Here is a 12,469-nt window from a genome sequence, read left to right as displayed (position 1 = left end):
GTGGATGGTAAGGTTTAGCCTGCAGAGCTCTCTTTTTTTCCTGACCAACGACTGAATTCGGCTGCCCTCCAAAAACCTTAAGGGTTGCAGAAAGAGAATCTCTGTCTGAGGTGGATATTGTTTACATGCATCTGAAAGTCCTAAACATTGATGCTTTGGTTGAGGATTACTAGTTATGTCCACCTTTATGTAATTTGTATTATAAAAAATATGGGTTTTTTTTCTTTTTTTTTTTTTTAAGATTTTATTTATTTGACAGAGAGAAATCACAAGTAGATGGAGAGGCAGGCAGAGAGAGAGAGGGAAGCAGGCTCCCTGCTGAGCAGAGAGCCCGATGCAGGACTCGACCCCAGGACCCTGAGATCATGACCCGAGCCGAAGGCAGTGGCTTAACCCACTGAGCCACCCAGGCGCCCCGGGTTTTTTTTCTTAATATAAAATTCTAGTATTGGATGTGTTTTTTTCCTAAACTTAACATCCTCCTCTGCTCACCCTGTTCAGATGATTGCTTGCATAGTCTTGTCCATGTCCAGGTATAGAATATCCTTTTTGTTCAATGGGTACCAACATAATCATTTAATGCTCTTAGTATCAGTACTGTGATGCCTTACCTAAAGAGGAGTATGGTGCAGAAAAAATAATCCCCAATCAGCTTTTTACTGGTCTTCCTAGTACTTACACCAGTCACTGGTATGGATTACAAAGATAGATAATCTGCAAGGACAAGATAATTTTATTGGCTGATGGAACTTGGTGTGTTGTGAAATAGAGATTTTTGGACGTTGGAGATTGAGTTGACTCTTCCCTCATTCTCCATGTTTCGTTCTCTGCCACATTCTGTCTTTCATCCTCTTCTGGTTTTCCCACCATTTATGTGTCCTGATGGCTAGCCTTCAGTCTTATTTCCACTTTGAACATTATCATTCTGTCATATATGGCTTATCACTGGGTTGGCAGCCTAACTTCATTGTGGGCCAAAGACAATCATTTGGGGGAAAGACATTTGGGTGGTGCCTCTGCATCAAGCTATAGGATCAGATTAGAAGACAAGTGGTATTTTCTTGCAAAATATGTAGAGATACTGGTTGATAATGTGAGAAATTTGAGTTGGAATGATTGTTTTACATGTCACACAGAGTGTGTTTGTAGAAGACAGATGGAGCTCTATAGATCCTTTAGGAAAAACCAGGGAACAAGACTTACAGTGAGAGAGAGGTCTGGTTCTGGTTTTGGCACTGGAGCTTATAGCAGTGTAGCTTTGAACAAGGCACTTAATTCTTCTGGGGTCTCTGATAAGTAAAGTGGTTGACAATGCTTTGCAAACTGTACAAAGCAGTGTGAGGAACTGTCAGCTTGCACATGCAGACACCTGCATACCTAAACCAAGAGGCAAATATAGGCAGCCCCATTTTTTCCTTCCAGTGTTCATAGAAAGAAATTGGATTTTATAATTTTACTGTAGCTAATTGCTTCTTTCATAGGATAGGTGCTACAGTTTGGAGATGGATTTCTAACCAGGAATATGGCATGAAACAGACTATAGAGGACCAACAGTATACTGCAGATGGAAAAGCAAAGATGAAACTATAAACCCAATATCTTAAGATATATTTGTTTTTATTGTTTTTTTAAGGAGGCTCCACACCCAGCATGGAGCCCAACACAGGGCTTGAACTCATGACCCTGAGATAAGACTGGAGCGGAGATCAAGAGTCAGATACTTAACCGATTGAACTACCCAGCACCCTAAGATATATTTGGATTTAAGATACTGATCTTAAAAGTTGCCGTGAAAGTCTAGTCACAGTGCCTATGAGAACACAGGTCTGCCAGTCGTTAATTCAGCTGAACTGAGCCAAATATTAATGGTTTGTTACTCTTTTCCACCAAGGGCTTAAAAAGATAGGCACATACTCATGAAATGCCCCCTGTGACAAGTAGAAATTAAGAATTGCATTGTGTTCAGGGTGCCTGACTGGCTCAGTTGGTAGAGCATGCAACTCTTGGTCTCAGGATTGAGTTCAAGCCCCATAGTCAGCATGGAACCTACCTAAAATTAACCAAAAAAATTAAAGAATTGCAGTGGCTTTGAGATTATTTAGGAGGCCGGGGCAGTAGTTGGGAAGAGGAAAAATATCTTCAGTTCCACTCCTGGCCAGCAGGTGGTGAGTTCTGGAGAAAGACCCTCTGGACAGGTTTAGGCTAAATAAAGCTTTGGAACAGAAGAGTGACAGGAGGCAGAGGAACAGCATGTACTGTCTTTTTTGTCAACTGTATATATGGAATAGAGGGAATATTGTGGAATGAAAAGTTTAGCAGTGGATTGGGAATGTGGATTTAACCTCATAGAACCTTTATTTTTTAAAAAGATTTTAAGTACTCTACACCCAACATGGGACTTGAACTTAACCCCCAAGATCAAGAGTTGCATGCTCTACTGACTGAGCGAGCCAGGGGCCCCAAGTGAAATTTATTTTTTATTTTATTTTTCCTGCTACTTTTTTTTTTAAAGATTTGTTTGTTTTAGAGAGAGTATGTGTGCATGTGCGCATATGCAGTGGTGGGGTAGGGGCAGAAAGGGAGAGTAAGTCAGGCATACTCCTGTTGATTGCAGAGCCCGACATAGGGCTTGATCCCATGACCTCGAGATCATGACCTGAGCTAAAAATAAGAGATGCTTAATCGGCTGAGCCACCCAGGTGCCTCCCCAAGTGAAGTTTATTTTTCTTTTTTAAGATCTTACTTTTTTATTTGACAGAGCACAAGGAAGCAAAGTGGCAGGCAGAGGGAGAGAGAGAAGCAGGCTCTCTGCTGACCAGGGAGCCTGATGCGGGGCTCGATCCCAGGACCCCACAATCATGATCTGAGCGGAAGGCAGCCACTTAACCAACTGAGCCACCCAGGTGCCCCATGAAGTTCGTTTTAAAGTTGTGGGTTTTCTGGGCGGTTTAGGCAGGAAGTGACAGATTTTAGTGCTAGACAATTCACTTATTTTCCTCCCGTTTTTAATTGTGGCAAAAAAAAAAAAATTCACTCAATTTCCAAGTGTACATAATATTGTCAGACATATATGCATTGTGCATAGACCGTTCACTTAATTTTTTTGAAGTAGTCATGCCCAGTGTGGGTGTTAAACTCCCCACCTAGAGATCAAGAGTTATACCCTCTACCAACAGCCAGGCACCTTGACAATTCACATTTTAAAAACTTCTTGTTTTTATAGAAGCAGTAATGTGTATTGTAGAATTTTAGAAAAATACAAGCAAATTTTATGTGGTACCAGAGTGGTGTAGTCTGTTGAGCATCTGACCCTTGGGTTTCAGCTCAGGCTGTGATCTCAGTGTTACGAGATGGAGCCATGTATCTGCATTCAGTGAGGAGTCTGTTTAAGACTCCTTTTCTCTCTCCCTATTCTTGTGTCTGTCTCTAAAATAAATCTTTAAAAATACATATGAGCACATTTTAAAAATCATCATCTTAATAATTGGTCTACTTAATTACATAAAAACTTTCAAGCTTAGTACAGTGAAAGTCACCTTAAACAAAATTAGAAATTAAGCTACAGATTGGGAGAAAATATTTGTAGCCTGCATAATAGGATAATATCTGTGGTAGGTAGGCCCTTCCAGGAGGTCCACACCTTAATTCCTGGAACCTATGAATATATTATTTTTATCTGGCACAGGAATTAAACATTGCAGTTTAAATTAATGGTTGCTGACTTTAAAATGGTTAGACTTCAAGATAGGAAGAGTATCTCGGATTATCCAGGTAGACCCAATGTAATTACAGGTGTCCTTAAAAGTTGAAGAGGGAGGGGCGGCTGGGTGGCTCAGTGGGTTAAAGCCTCTGCCTTCAGCTCAGGTCATGATCTCAGGGTCCTGGGATCGAGCCCCGAATCAGGCTCTCTGCTCAGCGGGGAGCCTGCTTCCTCCTCTTTCAGCCTGCCTCTCTGCCTACTTGTGTTCTCTCTCTGTCAAATAAACAAAAACAAAACAAAACAAAAGTTGAAGAGGGAGGCAGAAGAAAGCAGAGTGGTAAGAACTTAACTTGGATTTGCTAGCTTTGAAGATGGAGGAAGACAGCCAGTAGCTGAAGAATGTGGGTAGCTTCTAGAAGCTGGGAAAGACAAGGAATGAATTTTCAGTGCCTACAGAAATGAATGCAGCCCTGCCAACCTTGATTTCAGCTCCATGGGACATGTCAGACCTTTGACAAATTTGTGTTTTGTGGTAAATTTGTTTGGGCAGCAGTAGAAAAATGGGTAAAGGCTATGAACAGGCAATTATAGAAAAAATCCCCATCGTCACTGAGCATACAAAAAGGCGCTTATTTTTATGTTCTTGGGGATAGATGATCAAAGAAATGGTCAGAAGTATAGAGAACTTGTGGGTCAAGTGGGTGAAGAAGGGGACTGTATTGAGGATCAAGAACAGCTGACTAGACTCAGACCAGTTGTGTTGATGTGAATGGATGTATTTTTCTAATGTTCACTTGTTGTGAAGTTTTTTTCATGGGTAGCATTGGACTCTTCTGGCGTTACAGTCTCCCCCTGTAGCGCAGAGAAGTGTGGACTCCAGGCTGATGATCTGAAGGGTTTGAAAAGTTAATTAAGCCTGCAAAATCCTGAGTTCTCTACTTCTTGGATCCTGAGGTAGTACAGCTATAGCAGAAGCTAATAGGGAGCTGATAATTCTCAGTACCACAGATTCCAAAGATGACGTGAGAGGGATTGGTCTAGTTAACCTAGTTTATTAGGATTTCCTCTCCCCATCCCACAACTGGTTTGGCTTCAAATTTTAGGGTATTGGGTGCCAGTACTACCAGCCTTTCCTTTTATGGTTTTGGTTGGCAGGGGCCATGGGTGACCAGAAACTTGGCTAACATTCTTTGGAGACCCTTGGTAAGGGGAATCTGAGGTGTAGGGGAGGAGAAATGCTTTTCCATGTGGGCCCAAGGGCAGTGCTTAGAGTGTTGAGGGGTCAGGATGTGACCAGCTCCCAGCCCGGCTCCTCGCTGAATTTGGGGACCTGCAGCCTTAGAGTGAAAGTGGTGAGGAAGAGCAATGTGTTGAGAGTTATGGTCTTGGTGCTGAGGTCTTTGGAAAAGTCTGCTTACAGGGGCTTCTACTGGTCGTCTTGCCTGGGCTGGGTGGCTTTTCCGTGTAACTGTGGATGACTCCAGTCTTGCATCCCCTCTTCTGTGGTCTCCTGCTTTGGGTTTCCTGGGACTCCCTCTCTTTTTGGCTGAAGATGGGGCTGAAGCCTTGTTACCTGAGGCAGGAACCTCAGGGTTTGAGGACTTGCTTAGGTCTGAGCAGTTTTCACCAGTCTCCATGCAAACACATGGCCCCTGGCATAAGACCTCAGCTACTATCTTCATCTTCATTCTTTCCTCTGTCTGAGACCTTTGTTCGGCCCTGCCAGACCCTTGTGGCTGTGGCTGGGAAGAAGAGTGTGAATGGTAACAGTGGGAGATCTGGACAGGCTGATCTGGGCTGTGAATTTTGGAGGGATGACAGCTTGAAGAGTGGGGGCATAAATTAGAGGGACGATTCAGCTGTGGGGGGCAGGAAGAGTGTCTCCAGGAGCCTTGAGTTGTGGAGCTCAGCACAGAGTTGCTGCCAAACGATTGACTTGGGTCAGGGGATCTGGAAGCAGGGCTCTGCTGTAGTTTTTTCAGCCTGAGTTCCAATTCTCTACTCCAGTGCCAGGCCTGGATCCTAGAGTTAGGGGTCACCTCTGGGACAGCCTCTCCCTGGAAGGATGGAATCTCTGCCTTAGTCCCTGGAAACAGTTCTCTCTTGGGTAGGTCAGGCTGGTTGGGCTCAATCTTCAGAGCTTTAGCTAAAGTGGCAGGCCAGCGTTTTGGCTGCAGGAGATCCACTGCTGGAGGACTAGAGCCCTGGGGGATCCCTTTTGGTTGCACATTCCTCCACACAAAGTCAGAGTCAATATATGGATCTGGAGGAGGGGCAGAGAGAGAGCTGGAGGTTGGGGTTGGGAGCTCAGTGGCCCAGCAGTTGTCTCTCTGCTCCACTGTTTCCCCCTTTGGCTTACAGGTATGTTGGTCTCCAGGAGGCTCACTTATGTGAGACTTTGATTTAGAGTTTGAAGGTGGGCTGGGGCCCCATAGTGGGGACCCGGGAACACAAGAGGTTTCTTTCTGCTGCTTGTTCCTCCCAGTAGGCTCAGAGTCAGTCAGGGCTCCCAAGGATCTGGCTCCACGTGGGTCTTGGGGTAAGCTGCAAGCTGGGAGCTCCGAGGCCCAGGAGTTCTTTCTCCTTTTTATATCCCCACATCTATCCTCAGAATCAAACAGGACCCCCATGGGGCTAGCTCTGAGGGGCTCAAATTTAAGAGCTGGGGATGGGCTGAGGGCCAGAGATGGAGGTTCAGAAGCCCAGGAATTCCTAGAATGCTCAATGTCCCTCCATGCAGCTTCTGATCTGGTGAGGCCTCCCATAGGATTGAGTCTGTGAAGTTCCAGAATGGAAGCTAGAAATGGGCTGTGGTCAGGGGCTGGGGACTCAGAGGTCCAGAGGTTCTCTCTCTGCCCTTCCAGAGCTTTGGACTCAGACACAATTCCCTGGGAACTCATTCCTAGGGATACCAGCAAGGAAGATAGAGGAAGCCTGGGAGAAGAAATGGGGTCTACAGAAACCCAGAGATTTTCTCTACTCTCCCTACCATTCCACGAAGTCTCAGATCTTGGTGGGACATATACAGGGCTGGTTGAATAGAGTGCTGGGTTGAGGTCCAGGGCTGGGGGCCTAAAGGCCCATGGGTTTCCTGAATTTTCTCTGTGTCCCCACTGGGGCTTATACCTAGATGGACCTTCCAGAGAACTTTCTCCCTGGAGTTCTTGCAGGGGCCCTGGGGGAGAGCAAAGGCATGGCATTGGAGACCTAGAGGTCTGAGGGCTCTCTCTGTGACTCATGGTTTCCCAGAAGTTCTTTGGTGCAGAAGGTCCTCCTTCAGGGATGACTTTATGGAGTTCTGACAGAGCATCTCGGACTTGGCAGGGAGCTGGTATTGAAGGCTCAAAGGCTTGAGAACTCCCTTTATGTCCTGTGGTTCTCCACTGAGTTTTATATCCAGGTGGAACTCCCAGGGGGCTGGTTTCTTGTGTCTCTCTCATGGGGTCTACAGATTGGCAATGGACCAGGATTGAAGGCTCAGAGATTTGAGGATACTTTCTTTGCCTTGTGGTTTCCCAGAGGGCCTTAGCTGTAGGCAAGCCTTCTATAGGGGTGACTTCCTGGAGTTCTGAAAGGGAAGCCAGATTTGTGCTGAGAGCTGGCATTACAGGCTTAGTGGCCGTGGTGTCCTCATTTTGTCCCATTGTCCTCTGTGGGGCCTCAAGCCTTGTCAGGACTCCCAGAAGGCTAGGAGGATACAGTGGAGAGTCAGAGAGTGAATCTAGGATGTGTTGTTGGATGCTGGGATCCGGTGGCACATCCCACCAGACCTCAGATAAGAGGGAGAGCTTAGAAGGTCTGGTTCTTTGGCGTTCAGGCTGTAGGTACAGGGGTTGATCCTTAGAGATCCAAGGGACCTCTTTCTGCTGCATAAGCCACTGTGTATATGCCTTAGCACCACATAGGACTCCCTGGTGGTCCGTGGGAAAGGACTTAAGATGGAAGGGTAGTGATGGGACAGAAGGGGAAGGAGGAGGAAGTTGCTGAGGATCAAGGGCTATCCCTTCTAGATCTTCCGTAATGTGGATTTTATGGGTAGGAGGCTGAACTGGGGAGCAATACTGGGGAAGCTGCAGATTGGACCTAGCCACGAAGGCAAGCTTGTTGAAGAAGACAAAGGGACCAACAGACAACTTCAGGGGAGAGGGGCCACTTGAGCTCAGGAAGATGGTTTCCAAGGACTCACTGTGCAGAGAGGGGAGACCCCAGAAGAGCTGGCTTTTTCTCTGACGTAGATAGCTTCCTGATTCTGTTTTGTGCCTCACAGGCAGGTTGGTCAGGATCTGAAAGGTGGGGAAGGATCTGGAAGAGCTTGGGCTCTGTGTTTGTACTTCATTTGGTGTCCTTACAGCTTTGTGGAGGTCCTCAGAACCACAGGATGGTTGAGATGGGGCTGTGATGGCTTGCTCTCTAGTGGAAGCTTCTTTGGGAAATGAATATGGCTTCAGTGGATCCAGAGATGTCTCCTCTTCTTCCTCCTCCTCCTCTTCATCCTCTGACTTCTGCTTCCACAGGTGATCAAAGAAAACCACATTGTACAGAAGTGGTAGGCCCTGGGGAGTGGAGAAAGATACTTCAGGCATGAAACCTTTCAGAGACACAAGGTGTGTCATAAAGCCCTTAATCTCTGTTCCACATCCAGAAGGAAGTTACTCACCTGGCCCCCATGTCTGTGGTCAGTAGTCACTTACCCACCTGGGCCATGTCCTAGATCATATTTAGAGATCAGCATTCCCTACCGTAACTATATCTAGGGTCAGTGATCATTCACCTGTCTTTAAATCTGGTATCCATGGTCACTCATCCGGCCTCACATTTAAGACTTAAAGTCCTTCCATGTCAGTAATTTTTTTTGCCTGAACTCAACATGTAATATCAAGAGTCATTCACCCAGCTGCACATCCATGTCACCCACCGTGCCTTGCATCATGTCCCCAGAGTACCAGGGTTGAAGCTGTCGCCACCTCCCAAGCTGCCACCACCTCCGGATCTGCCAAATCATGAACAGGAGTAGTGTCACCAGATTCCCTGGACTCTGGAGGCAGCTGCTGCCACAGTGTCTACAGGCCAGGGCATGGGTCAACTGGCTCCAGAGAAGCTCCATGTCCCCTTCAGCCCCAAGCAGGCTTTCTAACAGCCATTTCATTTTCCTCAGCCTAGTGGCAGTTTACCGAGGTCATCACTGCATCACAGAACAAAGAACTCCCATCCCCCACATGCCTAACAGCCTTTTCCCTGAATTTAGAGCCAAAACATTGCCTCTTGTCAGGCAACTAATATTTCATAACAGTGAAACCTTAGTGATACCTTTTGTCTTGATTGCCAGAGCCAGATTTATGCTTCAGACATTGTCATTAAGAACGTGGATTCTAGCATCAAACTGCTTTATTCAAATCCTGGTGCTGCTACTTCCTGTCTATGAAATCAAACTGCTTAATCTTCTAGTGCTTCAGTTCTCTCACCTGTCAAATGGGGGTGATATTACCATATAGAATTGTTGTGAGGATTAAATGAACAAACTCATATGATTAGGATAGAACATAGTATATGCTAAGAATCTCTTTTGGGGCACCTGGGTGGCTCAGTTGATTTGAGTGGCTGATTCTTGGTTTCAGTTCGGGTCATGATATCAGGGCCCTGAAATCAAGCCCTGCATGGAGCTCTGCACTCACTGGGGAGTCTGCTTCTCTCCCTCTCCCTCTCCCTCTGCCCCTTCTTCTGTGCACGCGTGTGCGTGTGTGCTCTCTTTCTAAAATAAATCTTTTAAAAATTACTTTTTTAAGGTTTTTAATTATAAGCCTTGTTCCATCTTTAATATAAGGACTCTGTTCCCACCCTACCCCCTTTTAAAATCTTGTGTCAGCTGTGAAATGTTTTATTTGACTTTAAGTTGGTTAAGAACTTTTTGGCAAGCGTGTATGTGAATACAAATCAAATATGCTTGACCATTTGTCTTCATTTGCCCCTCTTTATCCTAAAACCACCACTCTGTTCCAAATGGACTCTTCCTTTCAGGGCCAAACTTCAATCCCCACCTTCAAGGTACAATTTAATGCCTCTCTCCTCATCCCACCCCCATCAAAGGGCCTCTTAGTCTGATAGAAAGCACTGAGCTGAAATTAAGATTTGGGTTTCCTAACTCTGTCACTAATAAGCTCTGTGATTTCAGACAAGAAGGATTTCTCCCCTAGATATCATGAGTTGGACTAGATTTATTTATTCATTCACTCTTTCAACATACTTATTGATTGCCTACTATGGATCAGATACTGTCTCAGGCTTGAGGAGATAGAAATAAGACAGTCTCTGCACTAAAGTAGGTCCCATTTCAGTGGGGGGAAAACAGTCAAGTAATAGACAGTTAAAATAGAAATATACACAGGGTACTATGGGGTTAGAGGAAGGTATCTAATTAGCCTGGGGTTTCTTGCCAGGGGCTGCTTCCCAGATGAGATGATTAATGCTTGTTTTGAGGAGCCAAGAAAATGAAAGTATAGGGAGCAAGAGAAGGACAATTCACATAGGAGAAACAGCCTGTCTAAAGGTGCTAGGGCAGAGAAAGCATGTACCATTGGGGAAATTGCAGGTATTTCAATGTATGGGGGTTGGAGAAGCAGTAAAAGATGGACCTGGAAAGACAGGATCACCAAGGCCCCTCAATTTCAGTCTGAGAAACTGAAATTTATCCTGAAGAGGATGGAAAATCATTGAAAAATTTTGAGCATGAAAGTGACAAGATCAAGTTTTGTGTCTTAGAAAGAACACTGGCTCTATTGAGGGCAAAGAGATTGAGGAGAGATTAATTAAGGAACTCTTGCTTTAGTTTAGTTTAGATGAGGCCTAAACCAAGGCAGTGAGTGAGACAATGATGAATTCAAGTACAATTCCAAAGATACAGTTGGTTTAGACTTCATTACCAATGGCATGGAGTGGAGGAGAGTGGGAGTTGAGAATGACTCTAGGGTTCCTAACTCAGGAGGCTTGGTGTGTATATTAGTGCCATTTTTCTTTAAGATTTTATTTATTTGTCAGAGTGAGAGAGAAGCACAAGCAGGGGGAGCCCCAGCAGAAGAGGGAGAAGCAGGCTCCCCACTGAGCAGGGAGCCCGATGTCGGAAGGGAGCCCGATGTCAGGTTCTATCCCCCAGGACCCTGGGATCATGACCTGAACTGAAGGCAGGTGCTTAACTGACTGAGACACTCAGGCGTCCCTATTAGTGCCATTTTTCTGAAATAGAGAACACAGACCTGGGAACCAAGTTAGGGTTGGGGGAGGGTAATGGGCTCCATTTAGACATTCAAATGTGAGGTTTTTGTGACAAGGAAAAACTGGGCAGGAGGCAATTAGATACATGGATCTGAAGCTTGGAAGAGCAGTCTATGGTGGAGATGTAAAATTTGACAGCTAGCAGCATATATATAGCAGCTGAAACCACAAAAGGGCTTAAAAATTATGTACTGATATGTACCATTTGGTTCAATGTGGCCAGCATTAAAAACTGGAGTAGCCAACACTATAAAACTACTAGCAGATTGTACATAATAATCAGTATTTCAAGTTTAAAATCTGGCAGCAGTAGACACTCATTTCCACTAAGTAAAGACCTTTTTTTTTTTTTTTTTTTTTTTTTAAAGATTATTTATTTATTGGGACGCCTGGGTGGCTCAGTTGGTTAAGCAGCTGCCTTCGGCTCAGGTCATGATTCCAGCGTCCTGGGATCGAGTCCCACATTGGGCTCCTTGCTCAGCAGGGAGCCTGCTTCTCCCTCTGCCTCTGCCTGCCATTCTGTCTGCCTGTGCTCGCTCTCCCTCTCTCTCTCTGATAAACAAATAAATAATCTAAAAAAAATATATATATATTTATTTATTTATTTGATAGAGAGAGAGATCACAAGTAGGCAGAGAGGCAGGCAGGGAGAGAGGGAAGCAGGTTCCCCACTGAACTGGAAGCTGGATGCAGGGCTCAATCCCAGGACCCTGAGGTCATGACCTGAGCCAAAGGCAGAGTCTTAACCCACTGAGCCACCCAGGCACCCCTAAGTAAAGACCATTTAGAGCCAAGTAGCAGTGGCTCCCCTTCACCATGGTTCTCTCCATATTCTCATCATTGATGCCAAAGCTAAGGCTAGTTGCAGTTTATCTATTGTGCCTGTGATTTTGTTTGCTTATATGTGTCCATTTTTACTTGTACTTGTATTGCCTGCCTTGCATTTGAGTTTGCTACCTGTGGATGAAGAAGGTAAGTTGAGTCCTAATGGGAAAAAGCAAAAGCAATGTTGAATACTTACATACATTTATGGCAGGACAATTTACCAAGCTTTTAATTGTTTTTTCCTACTTCTTGCCAAAGGAAACAACCAGTAGGATAAAAAGGTAACTTTTTATGTTATGTATAGAATTCCTCTCTTCCAGGAGTTCTAGGTTTCTTGTCTCATGGAATTGGTAATAGATTTTAGTTTTCTAGTCCCGAACCCAAGTTTCAAGATATCCAGTCTACAACTTTATCCAGGCTCTTGTGTGGGAGGGGGAATTTAATTTAGCTAGGTGTGTTTTTTTTTTTTTTTTAAAGATTTTATTTATTTGACAGAGAGAGATGACAAGCAGGCAGAGAGGCAGGCAGAGAGAGGAGGAAGCAGGCTCCCTGCCAAGCAGAGAGCCCAATGCGGGGCTGGATCCCAGGACCCTGAGATCATGATCTGAGCTGAAGGCAGCGGCTTAACCCACTGAGCCACCCAGGCGCCCCTAGCTAGGTGTTCTTGAGAAGGAGAAG

At 45.1% G+C, this 12,469-nt stretch overlaps 1 protein-coding gene and 1 long non-coding RNA gene across 2 annotated transcripts in view; both read right to left on the bottom strand.

The window, feature by feature from the left end:
• LOC309846075 overlaps positions 1 to 12,469 on the bottom strand; it is a 277,012-nt gene that overhangs the window by 26,866 nt on the left and 237,677 nt on the right. The gene's annotated exons all lie outside the window — the stretch shown is intronic.
• Positions 424 to 11,505, bottom strand: SPATA31G1 (SPATA31 subfamily G member 1). The gene is made up of 2 exons (XM_082694654.1): positions 8,616 to 11,505; positions 424 to 8,253 (listed from the first exon to the last, which is right to left on the bottom strand). Exons 1-2 carry the CDS (start codon positions 8,844 to 8,846, stop codon positions 4,837 to 4,839), a joined length of 3,648 nt encoding a protein of 1,215 aa, XP_082550780.1. The 5' UTR covers positions 8,847 to 11,505; the 3' UTR covers positions 424 to 4,836.

The sequence above is a fragment of the Mustela nivalis genome (assembly GCF_964662115.1).
Source record: "Mustela nivalis genome assembly, chromosome: 13".
Taxonomy (NCBI): domain Eukaryota; kingdom Metazoa; phylum Chordata; class Mammalia; order Carnivora; family Mustelidae; genus Mustela; species Mustela nivalis.
Note: the sequence above shows the minus strand (reverse complement) of the source record. Positions and strands in the feature narration are given on the sequence as shown.